The following is a 26,644-nucleotide window of genomic DNA, read 5'->3' on the forward strand; positions in this document are numbered from 1 at the left end:
CGCGCACCACCCCTTATATTTTCTATCAGAACACAGGCCGTTTTTATTTTGAGCTGGTGCGAGACTAACAATCTGTCTATAGTCAGCACAAAATAAGGAGGTGTGTCTGCTGGAGGGTTGTGTCCAGTTTTAATTATATATACACAGCTAGCTAGCTCAAGACTCTGGTCTACTTGCTTCTCCATGGCTAGTCTACTTGAGAGGTTGGAGAAGGAAGGCTCTGCTCCACTGGAACCATATGGCCACCAAGTGGGAGGCCATCATCTCCTGGTCAAGTATGGCAATGAGTGTATCTGCAAACCAATGGACGATAAAGAACGTGGTTTCTATGAGAGCTTCTCACCAGAGCTGAGAATATTCACTCCTAGTTACTACGGTATGATAATAATGCAACCAAGGGCTCTGTACGTATAGATCCATATGAAATGCCATTTCCATTTCCATTTCAAATGGAGCTAATTAGTTTTGCATTGCGATCTTCAGATTTATACGTAATTATAAATAGGAGTGATGACTGTGTCTCTGAAGAGATTGCCCTCAGGGGAGGTCCAGATCACGGGTTACCCTCGGCAATCGGCCACCTCTCCCAGCAAACAGTTCACCTGCTCTACTCATGGTAGCATTCTGGGTGGAGAAAACTCTATTACCTCAAAAGCAACTAGTAAGTGAACGCTGCAATCTGATTGGGCTGCGATATTTCTACAGTAAGAACAAACTGTGACATGACAGTGGTTCCCCTACACAAGATATACTATTTTTCAGCTATAGACAGTTTACATAGCTATTATTATCAACTGCCTAATTAATTTAGTAATTATCAGTGTCTATTGTAGGCGATTCTAAAGGTGCCTGCCTAACATTATAAAATAGAACATCCATAACGGCCATAACCATTGGTCGAAAATCGTTGATTTTATGATTTTATGAAACCTTAGAAAGATACCTTTCAAATGGTGTATTTAAAGTTCATATTTAAGAGATAAAAGTATTTGCCAATTTGGTGATACCATGGATTATAGCCCATGGTCCGAGGCTGAAAAATGACAAATTAAGGCCCGGACAAAATTTTGGATTGAAACACATCATTTGAAAGGTATTTTTCTAAGCTTTCAGAAATCCTAAAATTTTTGAAATTGGATCAACTGTACTCAAGTTATGGCTGTTGAAAGACACCCCCCCCTCCGTTTAATCAACCTCTTTTAGCTGCCATAACTTAAATTCTGTGGATCCAAAGTCAAAAATTTTAGGATTTTCGGAAAGCTTGGAAAAATACCTTTCAAATGGTGTCATCAAATTTCATATTTGAGAGATAAAAGTATTTGCCAATTTAGCCGTACCATGGATTATAGCCCATGGTCCGAGGCTGAAAAATGACAAATTAGGGCCCGGACAAAATTTTGGATTGAAACACATCATTTGAAAGGTATTTTTCTAAGCTTTCAGAAAATCATAAAATTTTTGAAATTGGATCAACTGTACTCAAGTTATGGCTGTTGAAAGACACCCCCCCCTCCGTTTAATCAACCTCTTTTAGCTGCCATAACTTAAATTCTGTGGATCCAAAGTCAAAAATTTTAGGATTTTCGGAAAGCTTGGAAAAATACCTTTCAAATGGTGTCATCAAATTTCATATTTGAGAGATAAAAGTATTTGCCAATTTAGCCGTACCATGGATTATAGCCCATGGTCCGAGGCTGAAAAATGACAAATTAGGGCCCGGACAAAATTTTGGATTGAAACACATCATTTGAAAGGTATTTTTCTAAGCTTTCAGAAAATCCTAAAAATGTTGACATTGGATCAACAGTACTCAAGTTATGGCTGTTGAAAGATGTTCAACTACACCCCCACACCTCCGTTTAATCAATGTCTTTCAGCTGCCATAACTTGAATTTCGTGGATCCAATTTCAATGATTTTATGATAAGCTTAGAAAGATAAAAGTATTTGCCAATTTTCCCATGGTATCAAATTTATGGCCTGTTCAAAATTTAAGATTTGAGCATATCATCTGAATGGACATGCAGAGGCTTACACGCACACAGCTAGTAGCGCATCTCTTAACCTGTTTGACCGGAGCAGTGACTATAGTTTTGATATTTGTATGATCTCAGATGGGGCTAGCTACGTGAATCCATGGAGTCAAGAGTTTGCTAAGATTGTTGAGGAGATGCTAGTCACCCAGGAGAATGGGACCAACTCATACAGCACAGGTTAGGTTAGCATGACAACCTTCTACTATATTTTTCGGTTTGATCGATGGATTTTAAGTAGTCTCGTCATGTGATAGAATTTTCCTTAATACATGCAGAATACATTGCACTTTCAGGCCTAAATTTTTCAGAAAAGCCTTTGTGTTTTCTCGGAAATTGAAAGGTAACTTTGACTGCCCAGGATGTGTGTGTGTGTGTGTGTGTGTGTGTGTGTGTGTGTGTGTGTGTGTGTGTGTGTGTGTGTGTGTGTGTGTGTGTGCCCAGGATTGTCCATTTTCACAACTAAAATGTGCATTTAGTAAGTGTCTATGTATATCTATAATTATAAATATTATGTTTAGTGTGCATCTAGCATCTGCAAACTGCCATTAATTTTGTATATGAATATTAGAAGGAGCCAGTCTCTATGGTAAACTTTAGTCTCCCCCCCACACCCACACCCGCAGACTATGTAGTGCTGGAGAACCTGACGTCCAAGTTCTCCGCCCCCTCAGTATTGGACCTCAAAGTGGGCACTAGGCAACACAGCGACACGGCATCAGAGGAGAAGATACGAAAACACTCGGAAACCTGCACCAACTCAACCTCTGGATCCTTGGGTGTGCGCATGTGTGGCATGCAGGTACGTGAGTATGAATATGCCTCAGGGCTTCTATGTATACATAGATTTAAGTTGGTAATCAGTATGTTTATGCGTGATGGACTAAACTTTTGAAATCCTCTATATACTACCGTATAGCGCAAAATTTTCGAGGCACTTAAATTTCGTGGAATGGCCTCTAAAAACATTTCTAGTTTTCGTGGAGGATTGCTAATCCACGAAAACAGGCCCTCTTGAAAATTTCGCTCTATACAGTATAATTATTATAACAGTATTGTCTATTCTAATCATCCCCCTCCCCTACAGAAATATGACGCTGCTAAGAATGAATACGTTTTCAGAGACAAGTACTATGGTCGCAGTTTGAGTGAAGATGGTTTCCGTGAAGAGTTGCGCTCCTTCCTTCACAACGGAGTGAGGTTCAGGTCTGAGTTACTGTCAGCCATCATTGGTACACTAGAGGAACTCGTGGACGTCATCCAGAGACAGGATTCATATCGCTTCTTCTCCAGCTCTCTACTCATCATTTATGATGGGGCCGAAGAAAGTGGGTGTAGCCTCACATCATCCCACCCATACACACCACCACAAGGTCTAACGGACACGCGGAGAATGGTTGATATCAGGATGATAGACTTCAACAATTGTACAGCACCGGATAAAGACAGCAACCGTTACCCTGGTCCTGACAGAGGATATCTACTGGGACTCCATTCTATCATTGACACATTCTCTAAGATGCTTTGAATTTTATTATTTATACTTGTACATTTTTTGTGTGTATGTTCATATTTTGTTTAAACTCTTGACATTAGTTTTAACCTTAATAATATGTACAGAACTTTGTAATTTGGTTGAGAGGAAGTTAAAAAATTCATCCAAATTTTAAATTTCCCAGACTATTAATATTGTCACCAATTACCATATGGATAAAAAATGAATTGATCTTTGAATTATATCAAGCAATCATATAAAAAACGAATGGAGTCAATATAATTATAGAGTTAGTCCACTGTCAGGTTGAGTAGTGTGAGCACAGTCTCAAAGCTAGGCCTGTCCCTCGGTTCTCCTTGCCAACACTTTTGGGCAATCCTCTGGTAGTCATTGGGCACGCCCTCAGGGAAGAGTGGGCGTCGCCCCATGAAGACTTTCATGGCTAATAGGAACGGCTTGTCGTCACTCGGAGAGAGCTCTGAGAACGGTTGATCACCCGTACCCACCTCACACATGACAATACCTGCATGGGAGTGTGTGTGAGAGGTGTGAACAGTAGAGGGGGTGGGCTAATCACTGATTTTCTTACCAAATGAGTAAACGTCAGCAGCTTGAGTGAACTCTAGTTTCTCGTTAGCCTCAGGGGCCATGTACATTTGAGGGGCTTCATTCTGTGACTGTGTGTGGTCACTGGCAGCATTCTGTGTCTCCCATAGTCCCTGTGTGTGTGGGCGTGTGGTGTGTATGTGTGGGGTAGATGAGTTATAGTTGAGACAGAACTAATTTACAAACATATTTAGTACTTTCTGTCTACTATAAATAATATAGCAACAATGTACGTACATATACAGACAACTAATGACAGAGCTATGTACAGTGTATACATTGTATGAGAATAAGTACTTACAAAGCCTCCTACTTTAGCGTTGAGATGCTGACCCATGAGAATGTTCCGTGGTACCAGGTTTCTGTGCAGAGTGTTGTGAGAATGCAGGAACACCATCCCCCGGCACACGTCCCTCACCTGAGGGGGGGTGGGGCTATACACTTATAGCGTACACACAACTGCGTACAATCTGCCTTAATTCACAAGACAATACACAGAAGAAGCATCTTTGAGCGGTCATAACTTTAGTTCCGTTGGTCCTATCACATTTTTAAAGCGCTCGTTGAGATGGTGTCTTAAAACTAAAAATTCCTTTTCCAAAAATAATAAATTATGGCCCGTTCTAAATTTGAGATTTGAGCATACCATCTGAAAGAGCTCCTTTTAAGCTTTCAGAAAATCAGAAATTGTTGAAATTGGACCATCAGAACTCTAGTTACAGAGTCAACTCTAAAATGCCAGGGACCCTACAAGCGTATGTATCACTCACAATGGAGACCCTCTGTTTCCATTCCAGTGTTAATCTGTCCTCGTGTAGAACGGAATGGAGACTGCCCCTACTCATCAGCTCAGTGATGACCACACACTGTCTCGTGTCAGGATCTACTAGACAACCCATGAACAGGACCACCCACGCACACTGTAGCTGGCTGTGTGTGTGTGTGGGGGGGGGGCAATCAAGCTCTTAATAGGGAAGCTACTAGTATGAGGCATTTGAACCAAAAATGGCGTCTCAGGCGTGGCTACTACAGCAATTGATGACGTTGCGACCACCAAAAAACTTTAATTTGGCTATTTTAAATCTGGTGATCTTTGGTAAAATTCGCCAAATCGCCAAATTAAAATGCTCGCTAAATTTTCTCGTTACACGTATGGTACATATATTTCTAACACTATATCAGTTGCGTACACACTATAACTATAGCATATACATCATTAGTTAATACCTGATAACATCAATCTCTTGATAGAAGGTTTGATACACCTCTGGCCCCCATCCCCCCACACCTCTCACAACCTTCACAGCCACGGGGAGATGCCGGTACGTCCCTTGGTATACGTCGAAGAATTTGTTGACTGTCTGGTCAATATTGAGCATGGAGCTGGTGATCTGTGCAGGCAAGATATTCAATTAATGAATAAAATCACTATTATAATATAAGTATAATTATATAGTATGTACAGCTTAGCAAGCTACATGTACTTTCAAGATCGAGGCCATAAATTGACCAAAATAACATGTTTAAAGTTATAGACAATTTATATATAGATACAGATAATTATGTGTCTGAGGCTTACCCAGCTACACTCAATCATTACCACATTTGTATCGCAGCTTAGAATAATTATTCACAGAAGTGTAAGTGCTCCATATAGCAGTATGGTAATAAGGCCCACCTCATACTGAGTGTTACCAACCAGCCAGCTCGTACGTGTCTTGACTCCGGACCTCTCCCCCACACCGCTAGAGTCTGGCTGCTCATGTAACGATAACCGCCCCTCTATGTGGTGGGCCACCATGAGCGACTGTAGTCTGTGCAGCTCCTCAGAAAGGGTGTGGTTGCGAGACAAGAGCAGTTCACAATTACCCTGCAAGAGTAATTTATGGGCTAGTCAAAAACATTCTGTACAAATAAAGCAAGACTGTGAAACATTTCAGATTGTAATTAAAAATTATTCTACCGCAATAGGTTAAACGTCACTATCCTGAGCTGTACGAATATTTAAAATACGAAATATTTAAATGGATAGTTGATACGAAAATGTGCCCCAATGAAAATTACCCGCTACACGATAAATAAGTATACCTGTGTTGATGAGAGGTCCTCACTGGTCTCAGTGAGACTCTGCCTCAGTGTGTTCAGCTCCTGTACTACTTCTTGGTATCTGTATTAGCAGGATGGGGCAGTAACATTTTGTGATATTTCTAATTTTGTGATATTTCGCTTACTTTGCTTGTGGTACAGTGTCGACCTCTGACCCCTCTCTCTCGTTGTCCTTGCTAAACGTACCCTGCCGAGTCAGCACACCACCCTCACTAACCTCACTAACCTCACAACTCACACTAACTCCACCATCCACACTATAAGAATAGCACACGTACATGAGACACATACAACAGCAGTAAACCAATTACAAGCCCTACCGTACAGCGGGTATATTTCGAGGGTATAAATGTTAGCGGTTTTCGCTGATTAAGCATGTATCGCGAACATTTATACCCACGAATTTAATATCACATGCATGCATGCTGCAAAAAGGCTACTATTCCGCGAAAATTAAATTTGTAAAAATCTTTCAAATGGTCTTTCTGCGAAAGTTTATACCCTCGAAATATAGCTATGTGGTATACAGTAGCGCTATAATTATTGTACCTTTGTTGCTTGTGAGTGGGTGTGCTTGACTCATTGTCTGCAGTCAACAGTTCCTGTTCTTCTTGCCGTTTGAGATACAACGCTGTGTGATAAGTGTGGGGGTGTGTGATGAGTGTGAGGTGTGATACTTGTGCTCCACTTACCCATTATAGTTTGCTTCAGGTCTGTATTCTCGGACAAGGAAAGGGGTGTGTCTCCGTCATTATCAGGCTGATGAATATCCGCTCCATACTCTACCAGAACCACACAAATGCCTCGACTATTCCTACACAATAGTACATGCACTTTACATGACATTACGTGTACACTGAAGGTTCCACTGCTGGCTGTCAATATTACACACGATATTTGAACGGCCATAACTCGTGTTAAAATTATCCAATTTCAACGATTTTTTGATTTTCTAAAAGCTTAGAAGGAGACCTTTCAAATGGTATCATCAAAGTTCATATTTGGGAGATGAAAGAATTTGCCAATTTCGGCCAAATACCATGGATTATAGCCCATGGTCCAAGGCCGAAAAATGAGAAATTAGGGCCCCTATCGGATTTTGGATTTAAACATACCATTTGAAAGGTCTCTTTCTAAACTTTCAGAAAATCCTGAAATTAACTTTATTGGACCAACGGAACTAAAGTTATGGCCGTTCAAAGATGCTCTATTTAACGAGTTCTGGACTTGAACTATCTCTACACACATTATTAAGTCATACACAATAATTATACTTTGCATACCTGTGAGCTGCGATGTGTAGGGGGGTCAGTTTTTGCGTCCCCCCAGCCAACTGCGGGTCAGCCCCTCCCTCCAGTAGCAGTCGACACGTCACCACATTCTCCTCTTGTGCAGACAGATACAGAGCAGTGAATCCACTGGTTTGGCGGATGTTGGGATCCGCCCCTTTCTGGAGAAGGTATTTAACGAGAGGGGTGGAGCCAGCTTTGGTAGCATGCATGAGTGGAGTCCATCCGTCTGCATCTTGTACATTGAGGTCAGGGGTCAAATCAGTGAAATAGAATAGTGCCTAAAGGAGAAAAATAAGCAAATCACCAGCTAGAGAAAATATTAGGAATTTAACTTTCGAGGAAAACGGTAATAATTATAGCGAGGCCAGCCTCACTCTAGCCTAGGCTACTATTTGAGACGTACCTCGATGGACTCTGTTGAGTTGCACGCTCTATGTAATGGTAGCTCTCTCTTGGAGTTGGCAATGGAGACATCAGCTTTGTGTTGGAGGAGGAGTCTAACACGAGGCATGAAGTGACACCTGTGATAGTCGTGTGATAGTCATGTGATAGTCATGTGATACCGTATAGCAGGTATTTTTTTGTATAAATATTTCTCAGAATAGTGACAATTTCACCATACGAAAATAACTCACTATACGGTAGTTGTGTACACATAAGAGGAGTGCTTACCTGGTGGCCACCATGATTGGTGTATCCCCAAGGCCATTTTGTACGTCTTTGAGCATGCTCACAGGAGAGGATAGCAGGAACTCAAGCGTCTTGTCGTGCAGGCCGCCCTTAGCTTCTTTCATGCACGCAAAATGGAGAATAGTGTCTCCCTCCTTGTCTACCGTCTTCCAATTAGCCCCACGTTGCATCAAGAACAGTACAACGTGCAGCTGGAGGAAAGAAATGACTACAAGAGGAGTCTACGTAGCCACACCCACCTGTCCACAATAGGCGGCCATGTGTATAAGTGTAGAGCCAGTACTACTACTAGCATAGTTGACTGATATGCCGGCCTGTAGTAGGACGTGTAGGGCTTGTACGTTGCCTCCACAGCATGCGGCTATTGCCTTGTCACTGGCGGACATTGAAGGGGGTGTGGCCTCAGGGAGGGAGAGGTCAGGGTTCACACGCTGGGCAGCAGCTGAGAGGATACACGACACATACCCCACATAACTACCATGATTAACATTAAGCATACAGTAATATAATAATTGATGAGATAAAAGTGCCTTTGCTATTATTTGTTTTAATAAGCATCACTAGTTTTTAATCCACACAGCATACTAACTTACCCATCATCTTGGCAGCCAGTTCAGGGGAGGCCATTGAGAGTGGTGTCCTGCCCTCCTTGTCTTGTTGAAGCACGTCTGCCCCACTCTCTATCAGGAATATTGCAATCTCCCCGCTTTCTTTGTGAGCTGCCCAATGGAGGGGACCTATGTTTTGTGAGGCTCCTTGTAGTTGTATGTTGGCCCCTCTTCTCACCAGCGCCTTCACTAGGTCCAGCTGTCCAGCTCTGGCAGCGAGGAAGAGTGGAGTGATACCTGTGTGTGTGTGTGTGTGTGTGGGTGTGTGTGTGTGTGTGGGGGGGTGTGTGCGTGTGGTGTGTGTGAGTGTGTATTAAGTGAGAGGACTGCCTGGCTAAAATGAAATACTTGCTCAGACAGATTGTATCGTGTTACTTCACTACATTATAAAACCGTCTCTATTTATCGTTTATGTATTTTACTCAACTGGAAACTATAATTATACTAACAAATAACAAACCTTCTTTGTTGGGTATGTTGGGATTGGCCTTATTCTCCAATAAACTGAGTGCAGAGTCCACTAGACCGCGCTCACAAGCAACTAATAAGGGGGTTTCCCCGTCCTTGTTCTGTACGTCAATATTCGAGCTCTTAGTCGCCAATAACTTGACAATATCCGGGTTTCCAATAGCATTGTGCAGTGGTGTGTAACACTCCTCATCCGGGACGTCTGGATCTGCCCCTCTCTCTAACAAGACCTCCACACATCTTTCTAGGTTAGTACGGGCAGCTAGCTTGATAGCAGTCCATCCCTTAGAGCACTTGTAGTTGATGGGCATACTGTTTCCATGATATTCCTCAGACGTTAGGAATAAACTTAGAATTTTCGATCGCTCCAAATCTTCCGAATCTTCTTGCGTTCGAACCGTTGAGTGTAGAACGGTTGAGTTGTCTTTCTTGAGGATGCTTGGACGAGCGCCATTCTCCCAGAGAAGTTTTACAATATCGTAGCTCCCCAACATGGCGAAGTTATGTAGGAGAGAGGAGCCATCCGGTTGTGGTTGAGTGACTGCAGCCGGGTTCGACTGAGAGAGGGCCTTCTGAATAGCGTCCATGGCTTCACCATTTCTAAACAGACGGACTAGATTAGCGAGGTCCCCCAAGCCGACGGCATCAGTATCTTCTGTACTTTCAGCCATTTTATGTAGGTTAAGTAAAGGTCGTTTTTAGGGTGACGCCCATCTTTAACCTTTGAAGCGGTTTGATTCGAGGCCATCTATTTGTAACTAATGTAGAATCCGCGGCTTCATATTGAGAGAATGCCAACCTGCGCGGTCTCTTTTCGAGGCAATCAATTTCACTTTGGCACTCAATATACAAAATTTGCATAGATTACATTGAGAAATGTATACAGAAACGTAAAATCAAAATCTCAGTTTCTGGAAAAACCAGCGATTCTTTCCCGTCTTGTGTCTGCAAAAAATAAAAATAAACTTGTCAATTTTGGCTCAGCCAACACAGCATTAAATTCTTCACCTTTCTTCGAACTTTTTGCGTATCTCCACTTTCGCCTTCTTTCTGGTCTTGCCATCTCTGAGTGAGTCTTTGTTACACAGTTGTTTGTCCAGTACCAGATCCACTGAGTACCTGAAATAAACACCCACGAGTTGAATTTAATCATTTATAACAGGAAACATTACCTATACGAACAAACATACACTATAGCTATATCAACCTGAGCTATATAGATGCTATTAGCTACATACAATGAGGACGTATGAAAGGCTTTTGATGTGTGGAAGTGATTATAAGATCAATGCAAACATACCAAACTTTTTCAAAATAAGACCCTCCTTCAAATTGTGCGCTCATGGACATTACCCCATTAACTATAGCACCATTTGCTATTCCTTGTTTTGCATACACTAGCCTTGAAAACGTAATTATTAAAAAGCGGTGCTTTATTTAGAAAGTATAGTGACGAACATACGTACCTGGTGGGCATGAGATGGTTGTAGTTGAGAACCTTCATAAAAGGCTTAATTCGTGTTCTCTTGGAGACCTTCTTCTTGCTCATTCGCTTCGTCACTTTAAGTGGGTACTTCTCGATGCCAGCCACTAGAGCGTGCCCGTAAGGTCTGTCATTGCTGCCATCATCATGAGTCTTGACAACCAGAGCCTTCCTACCAGAATAACGTCCACTCAGGACAACCACCACCTTTCCACTCTTGAGGATTTTACCCATGGCGATGCTACCTGTGGAATGACAATTACTTCAGTGAATAAATTGTATAATTATTATTACACATATAAAAGGATATTGTATGCAGCGGTCAGTACACAATAATTACTGTATGCAATGCTTATACAAGGTGATTAATAAAGATAATACTTACCACGTTGACTTGGGGGAGAAAGGAGGACTCAAGTGCACATGCGCCAACTTAAAGGTCAAAGTCCGCTCAGTTCGTTTTAACCCTTTAGTGGGCGTACTTTAATAATTATTGCTGATCTCAGCAAATTAATCCTGTTTATACAAGTGGACAAAAGATCAACTCAAAAGGCTATGGACACTGTTAATCTAAAGCTGTTAATCATTGGAGACAGTGGCACAGGGAAGTCCAGGTAAGAGCTACGCCTCATGCGTACATAATAAGTCATTATCACTTCATTATTAGCTTTTTAGCTACATACTTGTCTGTCTTGTTTACGTTGTATCAAAATTGTCAAAGAGGTTGTATGAACAAATCCTTCCCCACACACAGTTTGCTGTTGAGGTTCACCAACGACACATTTGATCCAGACGTCTCAGCCACAATAGGTAAATCAATTTAATAGCGTCAGTATTGTCCTGCTCTAACCGGTTAACCATGGGCCTATCTATATCTCTAAGGTGTTGATTTTAAAGTGAAGACGCTGGTTATTGATGGGCGAAGGTCAAAACTTTCGATATGGGTGAGTAATTTTTGACTTTGTGTAGAATTAGGTTCTCTTATTAATGATAACCCTCTCAGGACACGGCTGGACAGGAGAGATTTCGTACACTCACACCCAGCTACTACCGCGGAGCTCAGGGGGTTATTCTAGGTGAGCCAAAACTGAACACAAAGTCATTCATTTATTTAATCATTGTATGCTAAGTCCCATTTCATTCCACACACACACCCACACACCCACACACGTGTAGTCTACGACGCCTGCTCAAAAGATAGTTTCGAAGGATTGGAGGTTTGGCTGAACGAACTGGACACATATGCTACAAAGAAAGATCTCATTAAGATGCTCGTGGCCAACAAGATTGATAGGGTGACGCATGTACAATGCATTTGTTAGCTCCAAATTTTGTTCTAGATCATTTCTTTCTTACAACATACATTAAGAGTGTGTGCTGTGTGTATCATCTCATTGCCATTGCAGACGTCAGAGAGACAAGTGTCCAGATCAGATGGTCTACAGTTTGCAAGAAGGAACTCTATGCTGTTCATTGAAGCAAGGTAGAGTACATGCAATGGCCATGTATGCTAGGCAGTCACACACTCCCCACAGTGCCAATATTAACTACCCCCCCACACACACACACACACATACCCCCTACAGTGCCAAGACGAGGGACGGTGTACAGGAAGCTTTCGAGGAGCTGGTACACAAGATTCTCCAGACCCCCTCCCTGTACACGGTGGCTGGGGATGGAGGAGGGGACGGCTTCAACGTGGCTCAGTCACATGACCAGACGGAGGGCGGATGGTGTGCGTGTAACCTCACTTAAACCAAGTCCTTATATACATGTGCAGTATATTATACATCAGGACTCCGTCTGATTAATTGTGTTTTGTGTGTGTTACATGTATTGTGATAATTATAGTCTTTATTGTTAAATTTGTTTCATGAATAAATTTAAAGTTGGGTTACAGTTTATATAATTATGTCATTGCATGGACAATGTAAATAAAAAACCGAAAAATGAACAATAATTAAGAATTAAAACTAATGCCAAAAATTAGCTACACAGAAATTACAGATTATGCTATATCATGTTTGATTGCTAAACTCTGAAGAGTCACTGTTCTTTGGTCAGAATTTTTAACCCCTAGAGTCCCAGCTATAGTTTGTCGTCGTTTCGCAGGAAGTACAACTCGTGCTCCAGATTCCACCGGAAGTGAAGTCTTCCGATTCGCGAGGAAATTGACTTCAACTTTCTTGTCAAATTTATGAGTCATTCGATTGTGACCAAATTGAATGCTCTGCTGTTGCCGTGAGTCCCTGCTCTCTCGACGGCTCTGCTGGGGGTGCTCTGTGGGGGGTACACTTGTGTGAACATAAGTTAGCAGAGGCTACAGTTATATAGAATGTATACATGTATATACGTGCAGTGTCAATGATTGTAGTAGGTGGTTTAGTGTCGTGTGTGTGTCTATAATAGTATACATACATGCAGACTCTCTGACACAACATACAAACGATCTAAATTACTGACAGACGCTTAATTAACGAATGTCAAACTGTATTCTAGGAAAATGTTCCTATGTGTGAGTGGGCGTGGTACTCACCGTTACCTGGTGTTGGTGACTGCACTCGTCTCCCTGTAGCTACGGAGGGACCACCTCTCACTGTCAAACTGTGAACACACACAGAGAGAGCATCACACTAGTAAGCTAGCACTGATAACAATTATGAGCTATTGTAACAGTACATTGTACAAATATCAAACATACGTAAAGTATATACAGGTTACCACTAGTGCGCACATAAAAGCCCATTAGATGAACAAAAGCAAATTAACTAAAAACCTGCACAAGCACATACACATTGGACACACACTCAGTACACTGCTAATAATTATATATATAATTATACACAGAAGTCAACCACCCCTCACCTCAATGCAGGGAGTCCCAAGTCAGCAATATAACTCCAGTTAGTCAGGAATTTGTGAGACACAACAATCGTACCGACGTGACACTTGAACTTGTCGTACAGCTCGGGAGAATCGCGGAACATTCCCGTAATAAATCGAGCAGCTAAGGGGTTAAATGTGAAATACCCCAATGCTACGGCACAGTTTTCACTGACAGGTCCACTTCCGTTAGCGAGATTTCTCATCAAATGTTCCAGACTTCCTGCCAAAACAAGAGTGTTGGGGATCCCTTCACCAGTGTGGGCTAAACTAGCGATAAACTCTGCACTTTGAACTTTGATACTCTCCATCTCAGAGGTCAAAAGGTCAGATAAAAGGCGGAGTCCCCTCACGGCAATGTCTACAGAGCGGACACCAACCAGTAGCTTGGACAGAACAACCACTTGAAAGGCAGCATGTACTTTGTGAAATTCCTCTTTCGAATCGAGAAAAGGTCTGAAATTCGAAATGTGAATAGAACCGATTGTTTTCAACTTCTCAATCTTTTTGGGGTTGTTAAAAGCCATCACAGAGAGACAGTATCCACCCAGCAATCTCACTGATGAGTCGGAAGATGACAAAAACTTGAACACTGTGAGATAGGAGAAACCACGATGTCTAGCCAGCAAACTATCGTTTTCTTTATTGTCGAGAACCAGTTTAGCCAGTGCACAAGCCGCTTCCACGCGCACAATCTCACAAACTTGATTGGACGATACTATAGCAGCGAGTATATCCACCCCTCGAGCGGTACCAATCTTCCTCTGTGTTTCTGCGTTTGGTACGAGAGCTGGCTTCATGCAGATTGCAGCCAGAGTGTGAATAACGCTCAGACAGACTTTTTGTGAAGCCGGCGATGACAGTACATCTAGTAGTGGTTTCACACCCCCAACTTTGAGAATTTCGAGCTGATTATCGCCCAATTCGCTTGCCAAACAGCCCAAAGCTTCGGAGCAGACGTAGTTCAATCTCTCATGGTTTACGATGAGCATGTCCACCAATAGAGCTAGTCCTATCTGAGCGGCAATATAGCGTTTATTACTGATCAGTTCCCCGGCTATCTCCCACAGGGCACACCCCCCACACACCTTCACCGTGGGGGCACGCATTCTGAGCAGTCGTTTCAATAGCTCAATGCAATGAGGGTCTTCTTTTAACTCTTTCTGAGCTGGTTGACAGTTAGCGGCGATGGCTTCGATGGCTTGAGCAGCACTATTGTGTACTGGAGGGTCACGAGAGCGGAGAAGAGCCACTAGATGAGGTACAGCACCTTCCGTGAGAGCAAGCATCTGGTTGCCATGGTTATCCTTGACCAGACACCGTATGGTATGTGCCGCACACCCCCTGTGGAAAGAACTCCAGATATTATACGGTTATAATGAAGGTAAGGAATAGTAGATTTATGCAATGAATTGAAACGACATTGTGTAGTAGTAGCTCAGTGTGTATGAAAAGTTGAGTCCGAAAACAATCACTGATCTAAACATACTGTCATCATTAGGTATTTATTTCTAAGAGCTAGCTACAAAATGCCTTTTTCATTGTAAGAATGCTAAAAGTTAACGATCAAAACAGGCCCATTTTGGAAAATCATCAAGGCTACTTTTCTTCAAAATGTACAATCACTAATTAAATTCTACACAAACTCACTGGAGGCACGACTGACGAGATTGAAGTAACGATATAAGGATGGGCGTCACCGACAACTCTGACGCTGCATTCTGATTGGACGCTTGATCCGTACACAGGATCCCCACACAGGCACAGGCAAACGTCCGAACATCATCTTGTTCCGATTTCAATAGCTTAACGAGATGAGGTAGAGCTTTAGCTTTAGCAATGACTTCTCGATTATCCGCATTAAATCCAAGATCAGAGAGCACCAAACAGGCGGAGGCTTGCACACGATCGTTGCTAGAGGCTAACAGAGGTACTACACTTGGGATAGCATCGGACTCTAGTAGAGCCGTCTTGACAGGTTCAAGGTTCGATAAATTGGACAATACTTGAATAGACATCCGTTTTAAGCCATTTTCTTTCTTGAGCAGCTTCACAAGGAGCGATATCACGTTGTATTCGATAACTCGATCAACTTGACCAGCAACTTTCCTCGTGAGAGCGTCTAAAATCCTAGCAGCTGACAGGGCATGTTCTGACGAATCACTCGATAGCATCTCGACAAATACTTCCCAAATGTTAGAGTTAGCGCTCTGAATGCTGATGAGGTACTCGAGTAGTTTAACGTGATGGTGTAGTACAATCATGTGCACTGGAGAGAGGCTGAAACCATTGGTTACTGTGAGAGTGGCTCCAAAGTCGACAAGCCTCTTGAAGGTATCGTAACAATCATTCTGAGCGGCTAGTAGAAGTGGGGTGGAGCTTGCTTTGTCCGCTGTAGTTAGCTCGAGAAACGATTCATCGGCAGAGATAAGATGACTGACAATCGCTTGGTAGTTGTGGAAAGCGGCGTAATGAATTGGAGCCCATCCATTACCGTCTTTAGCTCCTAGCTCAGCTCCGTAGTGTTGCAAGCAGCATACAGTGTCCAGCCCACCAGATTGGCTAGCTAGATGAATGGATTGCGTTTCTTTCGGGTAAGTACATGGATCGCCCACAACTTGACTGACATTGCAACCACTGAGTAATAAAGCTGATGCTACATCACTGTGACCATTCACTGCAGCGTAGTGTAACAAGGACATGCCTTTCTCATCAGTCTTATTCAAGCGTGTCTGTGTGCACCGCTTGAGCAGTGAGGTCACAGCCGAGAGAAGTCCTTTCTCTATACTTAACTGGAGGAGGGCTATATTGTTCTTAGCAGTCGAGACTTGGCGAGGACCGAGTAGTTTTCGGAGGAGGTCTTGAACTCGAGATTCAGTGAGGGCCGGTTGACGAGCAGATTGTGATCGCAGCTCAGCCATCATGGCATGGACCCTGAGGGGGTGAGAAACAAATTTAATGTATTGTAACACGTGTACGTACAATGCAATTTACAGTGTGACAACAGATGCTCTGTAACTGTAGAGTTGTGGTGGTCCATATTAGAAGGAAACAAATGGTATGCTCAAATCTCAAAATTTTAATATCCTATTTTCCCTGCATCCCATGGTATTTTATCAAAAACAAGCCAAAAAATAGGCCTTTGATTTTAACACATTACCTGAAAGGCCTCTCTCTACCATAACGTTAGACTCTACCATTAGAGTCCATGCTATTGCTATGACTACTATTGAGCGGAATTGGAGGCCAATACCACATTGATATCAGTGGCGGATCCAGACAGGTTCCATCGGTTCCATGAACCCCCCTTTCACACAAGAACACACTGGAGATCAACTTACTATAGCTAGCAACTCAGCTTTGAATGATCGTGGTCTGTAGTTACTAGGCTAAACAAATGTGATTTCATGCAATTGTGATTGTGGGCAGAGCTCTCTAAAGCGCATGCTAAAGCATGAGTAATGATCAACTGTTTTGGAACCTCCCTCTTCAACATTCCTGGATAGAGACATTGTGTTGTGTACATGCATGGATATCTAATTACAGACTGGCTCAGCCTACAAAGTGGGCGCCAGCTATAAGGCTGCATTGTGCATGTGTAGTGTAATTAGATATCATGATTCGTTATGTTTTAAGCACCTTTGCAACACATGAACACAAATGGGTAAACCACAATGTAAACACAGTATAAACATACTATATTAGGAGGTCCTGGCAAATTATGCTCTTTTTTCTGCCTATTATGCTTTTGAGCACTGCCCCAAATTCAGCCTACTATATGCTTGTGGAAAAAACCTATTATGCCCCACATTGACGTTATAAATAATCTTTTTTCAGCAGTATTTCGTAACTAAAAAATTATCTCTTGTCGTATTGTACATTTGTAACAAAACTGAAGATTCAAAATGTAAAGAAGACTTTTAAAACACTAGTAAAGAAACCACTCAAGTACAGTCCTGTATGTAGCCTACAAGCCCTGGCAAATTACGCTGGCACAATTTGGGGCATAATATAGGTTAGGTCATTGTGCTGGCATAATTGGAGCATAGGGTTAAAATTGTGAATTTGGTCAGTTTCGTGCAATTCCAAATCCAGTTCCCTGCTGCTGCTGAACGTGTAATTGGCATTAAATTGGCCAGTGTACTAACACAACAACACATAGCTACAAGGTTGCAGTAAGGCCTATACTCCAGACGTGATATGGTTAATGGTGCGTGTACCAGAGGTGTACCTCATATCACACAGACTAATAGCTAGCAATTTGAAATGTGAACATGTTCTCAGCAGCATATCTAATTACGATTTGAGTGGGTGTTGAGAGATATAAAAGCAGTGAGCTACATAATAATTGGCATATCCATGCAACGAGTTATAGTCTCAAGTATTTCTCCTGCAACCAAGACCAAGCATCAATGGAGCTTAATAATTATTTACAAAGCAGTAGTCTCTCCATAGAATGCAGTGAGAGTCCCAACAGCTGTTCTGAGCTGGTGATTGGACTGCAAAACACTACCAAAGTCTACTCTAGCATTGTTGCTCCAAGATTACAAGTTACTGTTAGCTCACCCATGCAAATGCAAGCTACCCAGCTGATCACACGAAGAGCTGTTGATGATCGATCTGAGCTAGTCATCGGGTTGCAGAACTGTATCAAGTTGGTTCAATGCACTAAAGTCGTTCAACAAGAAACTGACTGCACTGCAAGTGGAGCCATGACACTGGCTAGAAGAGACATTCTGATTTGTCGATAACTGCATATCGCATGTACATGCATGTAACTGTGCAAATGAATTTTTTCTCCTTCGTATTTTGTGTGTATCTGTAACCTTCCATGGTGCATTTTCTTCTGTTCTTGTTTTTTGTGTAAAAATATGTGGGTTTTTTAGTTTAATTAACCTTGATTCCAATTACTATTATAAGTAGTGCATTGTGTGGTTGTTTTTGGTTAGAATCATACACAATCGCTTAGCAATGGATGTGGTGAGCTGTAGTACCTGTGTATAAGATTGCTCTGGGCTATACAAACTACAACACTGTACAAGAACAAGGGATTACAGCAATGAATATGTGTATTGTTGGTTACAGCATTAATTTATTATAATTTATGCATGATCCAACATCACATTGTGGGGATTATGGCATCCAATAAATATATTTATCGTTCTTACCACACCACCACAGCTACATCCCACGCCTGGTGCTGCCGCACACATTAATTTATTATTCATGATCCACACCACAGTGTTGCTGCAAACATTATCCATCATCACCACCTAGGAACAAGTTGACGATGATATATATCTGGAGAAGTGACTGGCCAAGGAAATTAAGGAGAAGGTGGTACAGATATAAGCCTAGAGCAAGAACTTGAAGAAGATTGGAGAGTATCTTCCAGAACAAGTACGACTGGGACCTCTTGGCAGCTCGCTTAGTCTGGACGTTTACCCAACATTCTGGTGGATGACACTCAGCCTTCTGAGGTGAGAAGTGTGAGCACCACATGTAGTGTATAGTGTTCCTGAGTATAGGGCAAGGTTCAGCTACAATAAATTACATTTACTAATACTAAATTGTCAGTTAGAGTGGCCTTATGTCAGCAACTTGAAGTGGTGTTAGTATGCCTCGAGGCATAGCCACACAAAGCTGACTGTTATAAAGTTAACGCTGGGTCCCCTGTACGTGTATGCAGTGGACTACTGTACAATACACCTATACCTACATGTAATTATTGGAGAAGCCAGTTTTCAGCATATATATAGGTAAACAGGGTTTCATCTAGGATTACTCGGTTAATAACCCTACCGTGAATATTGTTGGCACTACACGTATATATACCCAAGTACATTCCTAGTGTCCATGAATACACCCGGTACCCCATATCACATTTTCATACGCCTCCGGAAAAGGTTTGGTCATGCTGTAAAATGTTTGGCCACTCCCATTTGTTGACCACACCCCTTATTACATCACATAGATCTAGTTACATAATAGACAGTAGATGTGATGATGCATGTAGCACTATCACATATACTGTTTTACAACATTTTGGGGGGGGGGAGGGTTCACCCTGCCCCCCCCCCACTAGATGAAACCCTGGTTAATTCTTCTACAGGATGCAATGTGTATGTCATACTATGCGTACTCTTAAAGCCACTGACTAACCATCTGGGTTGTTTGGGTGTCTGCAGATAGAACCTCTCAAAGCTGAGACTGAGACCATAGTATTGAGTACCCCCCAGATCACAGCACGCCAGCTCCTCCTCTGTGGGGGGCGAGCACAGACCCCCCTCTAGACTCGTCAGCTCAGCAGGGGGTAGTGAGGGGGGGTCAACTACATGTAGGGGGGGTGAACAATAAAACTTGAAGTTAAAAGTAGCTAGTTACATGCAATAGTACGTATTAATCAGAGGACAAACTTGTCGACACATCCATAGCAAAAGAACACTACTATGTAATAAGGATAGCTGATATCAAGACCATAGCCAGCAATGTTACATGGTGTTATTTTTTTAATTAAAAGCATATTCTCCTTCTATTTCAAATCCTGTATGACACCCTGGATAAATGTAGGTACTATTAACGGCAAAGTTTTTTGATACAATTAGAGGACCCTTATCACATACCTTATCACATAGACTAATTAATTTTAGTCATAATTATGTGTAATAGACTGCACATGTACTGTACATACATAATAAGGATTGCCTGTCACATGGCTACGGTGAATTGATTGATTACATTATACAGCATACAGCTCATGTACTTACTTGTCAATGGTATGGTTTGGAAGCGTACTCCACCGTGTAGAGTGCAGTGATGGCTCTCTGCTGTGTAGGGCGACCATCGCGACTCCTTACTAGGAAACGTTGGGGGCAGATCACGATCCGTTCGCAGGATGTCCTTAGATAGCCTCGGAAGAAGTTGAGAAACGTCGACAATCTTGTTCTGTTTCTTGAGTGAGATTAGAAGTGGAAGCATGAAGGAGGCAAATCCAAGGAGCTGCACTTCGTACGAAATCTGACGTTTCGTTTGCAAATGGCGGACAATAAAGTCTCGCTGCTTCTGTAGGAAGCTGTGTAAATATGCCAAATGTTTCGGATTGGTTTCTTTGAGAGTGGCAAGCACGCTAGTCGTTACATCAAATGTTGGCTCCAAAATGAGATATTTCCCGTGTTGTTGAACGGACTTCTGCCAGAAAACAAGTCCAATACTGACGTGATCTAGATATCGTAGGAACATGTCCCTGCCCATGTGATCCAGATGCTGGCTATGATCCTCGCTTGTACTCAGTCTCGGCTGGAGTTGAGCTTGGGCCAAATGAGTATCCAGGAAATGCGGGGGAAAACGAATAAACGGGACATTCTCTTCCTGGTAAACTTTGCTACCAAGTTCTTCGTCGTGAATGATCTTGGTGAGACCTAACTCCTCAAAACGATTTCTGATCTTTCCTTGCGTCAATCTTTTCCACTCTTCAAGAAGCTTCCCTCGTTTATCTTTGCCGTTGACAGTAGTGCCATGGAGAAGGGACTTGATGAAATAATCGACATTGAGCATTGTGCAGCCGATAAGAGTGTCTTGGTAGGCAGAGGGAATGGAACAGGAGGTAGTACCATCGCTGTTACTGTCGAGACTTATGGATGGCATCTGGTTGAAAACAAATATTCCATCCGTCAGCTCCCTTGTGATCTGGTGGAGGTCTTGTATATACAGTGGCTTGCTGCCCACCAGAGATTTAGGCCAGGGCATCAGAAGTGTATACCTGTAGTATAGATAATGCGTTTTAATAAGTTAATGATGATGTATATAATTATAGCTATTAAGATGTCAGATAAAGTAACGCTAAGAATGACGGGCGCGGCAGCCCCAAAGCTACCTGTGCAAATACATGTATAAACTATACAAGGGAGTAAAAAGGTAGGCGGGCTGTGAGGTTGGCAAGACTCTCTCAGTACAGTACAATTGTACTCAACCCTATTGCATAGAAAACAAGTAGCAAGACTTTAAATTATCGCAAATTAATAGTGAAGTGTTTGCTCTTCTGTGCTTACGCTTGCTCCTCCTCTGAAGGTTCTTGTAGACCATTGATCAGCGGTAGAGAAGCATCAGGGGAGGCCATCATAGCAGCTGCCTCAGAGAGCAGCCAGTCAGTGGAGCGACGTGAAGCTGCATCTTGTAGACTGGCCCTGTCAAATCGTTCAAAGTAGGCAGATGCATTTCTTGAAGCTTTGAGTAGGTCATCACCAGTGTTGTGAGTCTTGATACTTGCTCTGGCACTCATTGTGCTGTGCCTTTGATCTCTTTGATGTTTTGTTTGTAAACACTGCAGGCTATGAGGTTGCCATGGAAACTGAAACCTTAATTAAACCCAATTGACCCCAATGAACCCACCCACGTGGTGGCTTTATGTAGAAAAAAGAAAAGATCTATCTAGAGTTCGAGTAAGCAAGCAATGGAGAAAAGAGTTAGAAAGAAGAGCAAGAGATTGTCAGAGTCAAGCGGCCTCTATGAAGAAGATGAGCTGCCTAGAAAGAAGGCTAAGAGGACCAGAGCAACCACACTCCTCCATGATGAAACACCACCCAAACCTAACAATAAATCTTTACAAGGAAATGGATCTAAAAAATTTATAGTTTCCGTCGACTTCACTAATAATGATGACCTGAAATTGGGAGGAGTTCTACTGTCTCAACTCAATCAACCACCTCAACGAAATAAAACACGAAGGACAAGACGCTCCGTCAGCATTGCTAGTAGCCATAGCAACAGCATCCCTGAAGAAATCGTGTCCGTTAAACCAGAGAAAATGAAATTCAAAAACCCAAAATTTTGTGTAAGTAAATAATTATGGTGAGTTTGGTTTATGTACTGTGTAATTTTTCTGCTGCAGTTTTCGTACCTTGCTGGAAACAAAAAGAAAAGTTGGAAGAACTTTAAACAGATTATGACAATGGAGAAGGGTCTCCAGTGGAGGGCAGATGATCCCAGATGTGAGTATTGATGTTATTATAGTGTGTCTAGTGTAGTGAAGTCATTGGCCACTTTAATTGCTTAATTTGACGCTGGTACCCTGAATTTTTACATGTAGAGTACTAGAGTTGGCTCTGTAACTACAGTTCTGGTAATCCAATTTCGATGATTTTCTGAAAGCTTAGAAGAAGCTCTTTCAGATCTCAAATTTGGACATAATTTCTCATTTTCGGGAAAAGATGAATTAATTTTTATCAAAAACAGGCCCAAAATAGACTTTTGATTTTAACACACCATCTGAAAGGCCTCTCTCTAAACTTTCAGAAAATTATAGTGATTGGACCAACGGAACTAAAGTTATGGTCGTTCAAAGATGACTGTTGTACACACACGCACACACGCACACACACACACACACACGCACACACACGCACACACACACAGACAGACACAGACAGACACAGACACACACACACACACACGCACGCACACACACACACACACACACACACACACACACACACACAGATGGTAGTCTAGATGCCCCTCCCCTCCTCAAGCCTGCCAGGAAGTACTCTGACATCTCAGGACTGTTGGCCAAGTACACAGATCCTCTCACCTCTCTCTATTACAGTACCACTGAGGAGTTCCAACTCATACGAACTTTGACTCCTGATATAGTACAGAGCTATCTCGCCCTTAGGGGAAAAACAACAATTACATGATTTAATTATGCGTATTTAATTAATATATAATTATACGCATTTTTTCTTTTGTGCACATTTATATTAAACTTGAAGAAAAAAACGTTCATCTTGTGGATTACGCGATTTCCCAAACCAGGCCAAACCTGTACGCCCATTTCTTTCTACGCTGCCTATTATTTTGCTAGCTACCTTCTTATCTTCTGGATGAACAATTGACAACAGCAAGGAAAAGTAAGGCCTGGGAACGAGGCTAGCTGACTATTATGCTACCGTTAAAAGTAGTACTTATGCTGCCCTCAAAAAGCAGTACTTATGCTACCGTTAAAAGTAGTACTTATGCTGCCCTAAAAAAGCAGTACTTATGCTGCCTTCGAAAAGCAGTACTTATGCTACCCTAAAAAGTAGTACTTATCCCCTAAGCAGTTTCTGGCCAGATCGCTTTTTTTTTTAAATGTTGGCACGCTTATATATCTTATATATAATAATAGGCTTTTATGATCTGCTGCTTACCATTCTTTCGGCTTACATATTAATGGAGAGTGACAAAGATTAATGTGGTGTTATGTATACATAATAATAAGCACATGTATATATACATCATGTACACAATATTTAGTTAATGTTCCCTCAGTTCATGATAAACTTTTGACCTTTGACTGGGAACTAAATAATGCCAGTTTGGTTGAGGAACCTGCAGAGACAGGTGCTATTCAATGAGGGTCTGCTCAAGCTACAGTCTGAGCTTCTACTCAACCTCCTGGGAGTCGGCCATTTTGATATCAGTTTAGCATGTGTGGACACGGAAGAGATACAGCACCTGAACAAGATTTACCGAAATAAAGACAAACCGACCGATGTGCTCTCATTTCAATACCACAAGGTGAGTCGTATAATTTGTGTATGCATTTTATTTTATTTTTAATAACACACCCACCCACACACACACTAAGGTCACAGCTCCCGGGGTACTGCCTGAAGTTATTCACGATTGGGATCGTAACCTTGGTGATATCGTGCTGGGTGTGCCTGTGATTGAGGGGGTGTGCCGGTATGAGGGTGTGAGGTTAGTGGACCGCCTCCCAGTATTAGTGACACACGGACTCTGTCATCTGATTGGTCACTCTCATAGCAACCCAAAGCAATGGTCAGAAGTAAGTTCTATGAATCGATAATTAATTTTAGTGAATTAACCATTTCCATGCACACAGATGTTCCGGGCAGAGGGGAAATTGTTGACATGCTTCAACCAATCTTTTGGAACTAATTTAAAACCATTAACAGAACAACAGAACTAGCCTATCTATAATTATATATCATTGTTTGTCAAATTGATATTAAATGTGTGCAGCAAAATTTTTGTAATAACATACAAGGGAATCACAGGTAGTAAAGCAGCAAGCACAGATATACAGGCATACACAAGTAGCTAAGACGCTGATTGTTAGTTGAAGCAGTTATTATCGACTAGAGGCTAGAGTGGTACATGAGAGAAGAGATAGGACACAGACTCGCAGTTATGGGTACGTCGAATAGCCTCGGCAAGCATAGAGCTCACGTCAATCAACTGTGTGGGTGGGTGTGTGTGTGTGAGTGGGTGTGTGAGTGTGTGTGTGGGGGGGGAGGCAGTACAGTGTGGAATCAATGCTACATTATAAGCTATACAAAATAGTATCCACAAATTAAAATACCGGTTTGGATCACTTAGTTTTGAAATTGGACAATATGAACACAAAAGGCTTTCAAAGATAGCTACCAAAAACGACTGAAATACTGCATGTACATTGAACAACTACACTTTGTACAATTAAATAATATAGGACATGTACATTTTCAGGCACATGATTTTATTGTAGCAGGAAATTCATGCATTTTTGATTGACTAACACTATAACTTGTATACCTTAATCTTTGGGCTGAGTTTCATCTTCTCTGTCTGCAGTATAGTGTTGGTGACCACAATGGCCTCCAGGGGAGAGTTGTTGATCCTCTCAATGGCTGGTCCTGACAGAACACCGTGAGTACAGATGGCAAATACCTTCTTTGAACCAGCCTCCAACAATCTGAGAAGGGACAATTTCCAAAAAATAAATAACTGTGGCCAGCACAAAAACCACACACGCACACGCCCACACCACACAGACACACACCCACACCACACATGCTCACTCACCTGTCGGAAGCCTTGGCTAGAGTACCGCAAGTATCAGCCATATCATCTACAATGATGGTAGTACGATCCTTCACATCCCCCACAAGGACCATAGACTCCACTGCATTTGCCTTTTTACGCTGACCAATCAGAGAACAGAATATCAATCACATGACCACTGATATATAATTTATAAATTTACCTCTTTATGGATAAGTGCAAATCCAATATTGAGTCTGTCAGCAATCGATGTAACCCTATGGAAAAAAATAAAAATTTGAACGGCAATAAAAATCACCCCCACCTCTTAGCCCCTCCTGCATCAGGTGATACAACGATGCTCTCGGCCCAGTCTGGAATGTTTTCTTTGATCCATTTAAGCACGGCTGGCTCTGCGTAGAGGTTGTCTACTGGTATATCGAAGAACCCTTGTATCTGTGAGGCGTGGAGGTCCATGGTGATGATGTGATCAGCACCAGCTACTGAGAGCATGTTGGCGACTAGCTTGGCAGAGATGGGGGCACGAGACTGTGTGTGTGTGGGGGGGGGGGTAGTGTCGTGCGTAAAACAATTAAGTACATTTTGATCAAAATTCACAATTTGCTCATCATTCAGCCATAAATTAAACAATTTGTATTTATTAACAATGAACAACAATGCTTTGACAAAGTACGTGGAGGCTAATACAAATGGTACCTTGTCTTTCTTATCCTGCCTAGCGTAGGGGTAGCACGGGATGACAGCTGTGACTCGCACAGCAGAGGCGATCTTACAAGCATTGATCATGATGAGGAGCTCCATGAGATTATCGTTGACCTCCCCCGAACCACTCTGCACTATATACACATCCTCTCCTCGCACACTCTCTCCTATCTCAACACTGACAAAATAGGAACTTTTAATATGTCCAGGACACAACTTTCAAATTTGGTTTACCATGTTTCCTTGTTTGAGAACTTGGTAACGCTCACTTTGCTGAGCTCTGGAAGACCGAGCCTGATAGCAATGCCCTGTGCCAGCTCAGGGTTGGAGTTTCCTGTAAATAGCTTGATATTGGGCATGACTAGCGCTCTCTAAAGACTGTATAACTTGATTTCTTGGTTGTTTACCTGTACTGTACTGTACTGTGCACAGTGGCACGTGGACTGGAGGCGACAA

At 42.2% G+C, this 26,644-nt stretch overlaps 8 protein-coding genes across 9 annotated transcripts; 4 read left to right on the forward strand and 4 right to left on the reverse strand.

Annotated features, from left to right (window-relative positions):
• Nucleotides 1-85: 85 nt before the first annotated feature.
• Nucleotides 86-3,766, forward strand: LOC135347722 (inositol hexakisphosphate kinase 2-like). The gene is made up of 5 exons (XM_064545756.1): nt 86-376; nt 506-661; nt 2,114-2,212; nt 2,659-2,834; nt 3,120-3,766. The coding sequence occupies exons 1-5, from the start codon at nt 184-186 to the stop codon at nt 3,558-3,560; spliced, it is 1,065 nt and encodes a 354-aa protein (XP_064401826.1). The 5' UTR covers nt 86-183; the 3' UTR covers nt 3,561-3,766.
• On the reverse strand, nt 3,732-10,003 carry LOC135347704 (ankyrin-3-like). The gene is made up of 16 exons (XM_064545732.1): nt 9,290-10,003; nt 8,815-9,066; nt 8,461-8,663; nt 8,204-8,412; nt 7,935-8,052; nt 7,523-7,809; nt 6,932-7,053; nt 6,789-6,870; nt 6,365-6,496; nt 6,222-6,300; nt 5,812-6,003; nt 5,361-5,524; nt 4,904-5,063; nt 4,435-4,551; nt 4,117-4,246; nt 3,732-4,050 (listed from the first exon to the last, which is right to left on the reverse strand). Exons 1-16 carry the CDS (start codon nt 9,966-9,968, stop codon nt 3,818-3,820), a joined length of 3,159 nt encoding a protein of 1,052 aa, XP_064401802.1. The 5' UTR covers nt 9,969-10,003; the 3' UTR covers nt 3,732-3,817.
• A 127-nt stretch (nt 10,004-10,130) lies between these two features.
• LOC135347732 (large ribosomal subunit protein eL27-like) lies at nt 10,131-11,279 on the reverse strand. The gene is made up of 4 exons (XM_064545765.1): nt 11,166-11,279; nt 10,764-11,025; nt 10,306-10,416; nt 10,131-10,242 (listed from the first exon to the last, which is right to left on the reverse strand). Exons 2-4 carry the CDS (start codon nt 11,012-11,014, stop codon nt 10,194-10,196), a joined length of 411 nt encoding a protein of 136 aa, XP_064401835.1. The 5' UTR covers nt 11,015-11,025; nt 11,166-11,279; the 3' UTR covers nt 10,131-10,193.
• Nucleotides 11,237-12,649, forward strand: LOC135347729 (ras-related protein Rab-18-B-like). The gene is made up of 7 exons (XM_064545762.1): nt 11,237-11,394; nt 11,535-11,590; nt 11,663-11,724; nt 11,784-11,856; nt 11,957-12,075; nt 12,187-12,263; nt 12,367-12,649. Exons 1-7 carry the CDS (start codon nt 11,336-11,338, stop codon nt 12,533-12,535), a joined length of 615 nt encoding a protein of 204 aa, XP_064401832.1. The 5' UTR covers nt 11,237-11,335; the 3' UTR covers nt 12,536-12,649.
• Nucleotides 12,638-21,941, reverse strand: LOC135347702 (ankyrin and armadillo repeat-containing protein-like). 2 transcript variants are annotated; one of them, XM_064545726.1, is made up of 7 exons: nt 21,712-21,941; nt 20,431-21,422; nt 19,826-19,994; nt 15,314-16,597; nt 13,646-15,007; nt 13,323-13,384; nt 12,638-13,060 (listed from the first exon to the last, which is right to left on the reverse strand). In XM_064545726.1, exons 1-7 carry the CDS (start codon nt 21,939-21,941, stop codon nt 12,789-12,791), a joined length of 4,371 nt encoding a protein of 1,456 aa, XP_064401796.1. In that variant the 3' UTR covers nt 12,638-12,788. The 2 variants fall into 2 exon arrangements, with proteins under 2 accessions (XP_064401796.1, XP_064401795.1); XM_064545725.1 differs by having other exon boundaries at nt 13,317-13,384.
• A 171-nt stretch (nt 21,942-22,112) lies between these two features.
• Nucleotides 22,113-23,412, forward strand: LOC135347727 (INO80 complex subunit C-like). The gene is made up of 3 exons (XM_064545761.1): nt 22,113-22,493; nt 22,551-22,650; nt 23,159-23,412. The coding sequence occupies exons 1-3, from the start codon at nt 22,113-22,115 to the stop codon at nt 23,353-23,355; spliced, it is 678 nt and encodes a 225-aa protein (XP_064401831.1). The 3' UTR covers nt 23,356-23,412.
• Nucleotides 23,413-23,426: 14 nt separating this feature from the next.
• Nucleotides 23,427-24,690, forward strand: LOC135347730 (endoribonuclease YbeY-like). Its single transcript, XM_064545763.1, has 4 exons — nt 23,427-23,568; nt 23,969-24,217; nt 24,288-24,488; nt 24,546-24,690. Exons 2-4 carry the CDS (start codon nt 24,008-24,010, stop codon nt 24,630-24,632), a joined length of 498 nt encoding a protein of 165 aa, XP_064401833.1. The 5' UTR covers nt 23,427-23,568; nt 23,969-24,007; the 3' UTR covers nt 24,633-24,690.
• Nucleotides 24,654-26,638, reverse strand: LOC135347723 (ribose-phosphate pyrophosphokinase 1-like). Its single transcript, XM_064545757.1, has 7 exons — nt 26,423-26,638; nt 26,183-26,366; nt 25,791-26,014; nt 25,689-25,743; nt 25,508-25,626; nt 25,238-25,397; nt 24,654-24,901 (listed from the first exon to the last, which is right to left on the reverse strand). The coding sequence occupies exons 1-7, from the start codon at nt 26,545-26,547 to the stop codon at nt 24,809-24,811; spliced, it is 960 nt and encodes a 319-aa protein (XP_064401827.1). The 5' UTR covers nt 26,548-26,638; the 3' UTR covers nt 24,654-24,808.
• Between the last annotated feature and the right edge of the window lie 6 nt (nt 26,639-26,644).

This window comes from Halichondria panicea, chromosome 14 (assembly GCF_963675165.1).
Source record: "Halichondria panicea chromosome 14, odHalPani1.1, whole genome shotgun sequence".
In the NCBI taxonomy this organism is placed as follows: Eukaryota; Metazoa; Porifera; class Demospongiae; order Suberitida; family Halichondriidae; genus Halichondria; species Halichondria panicea.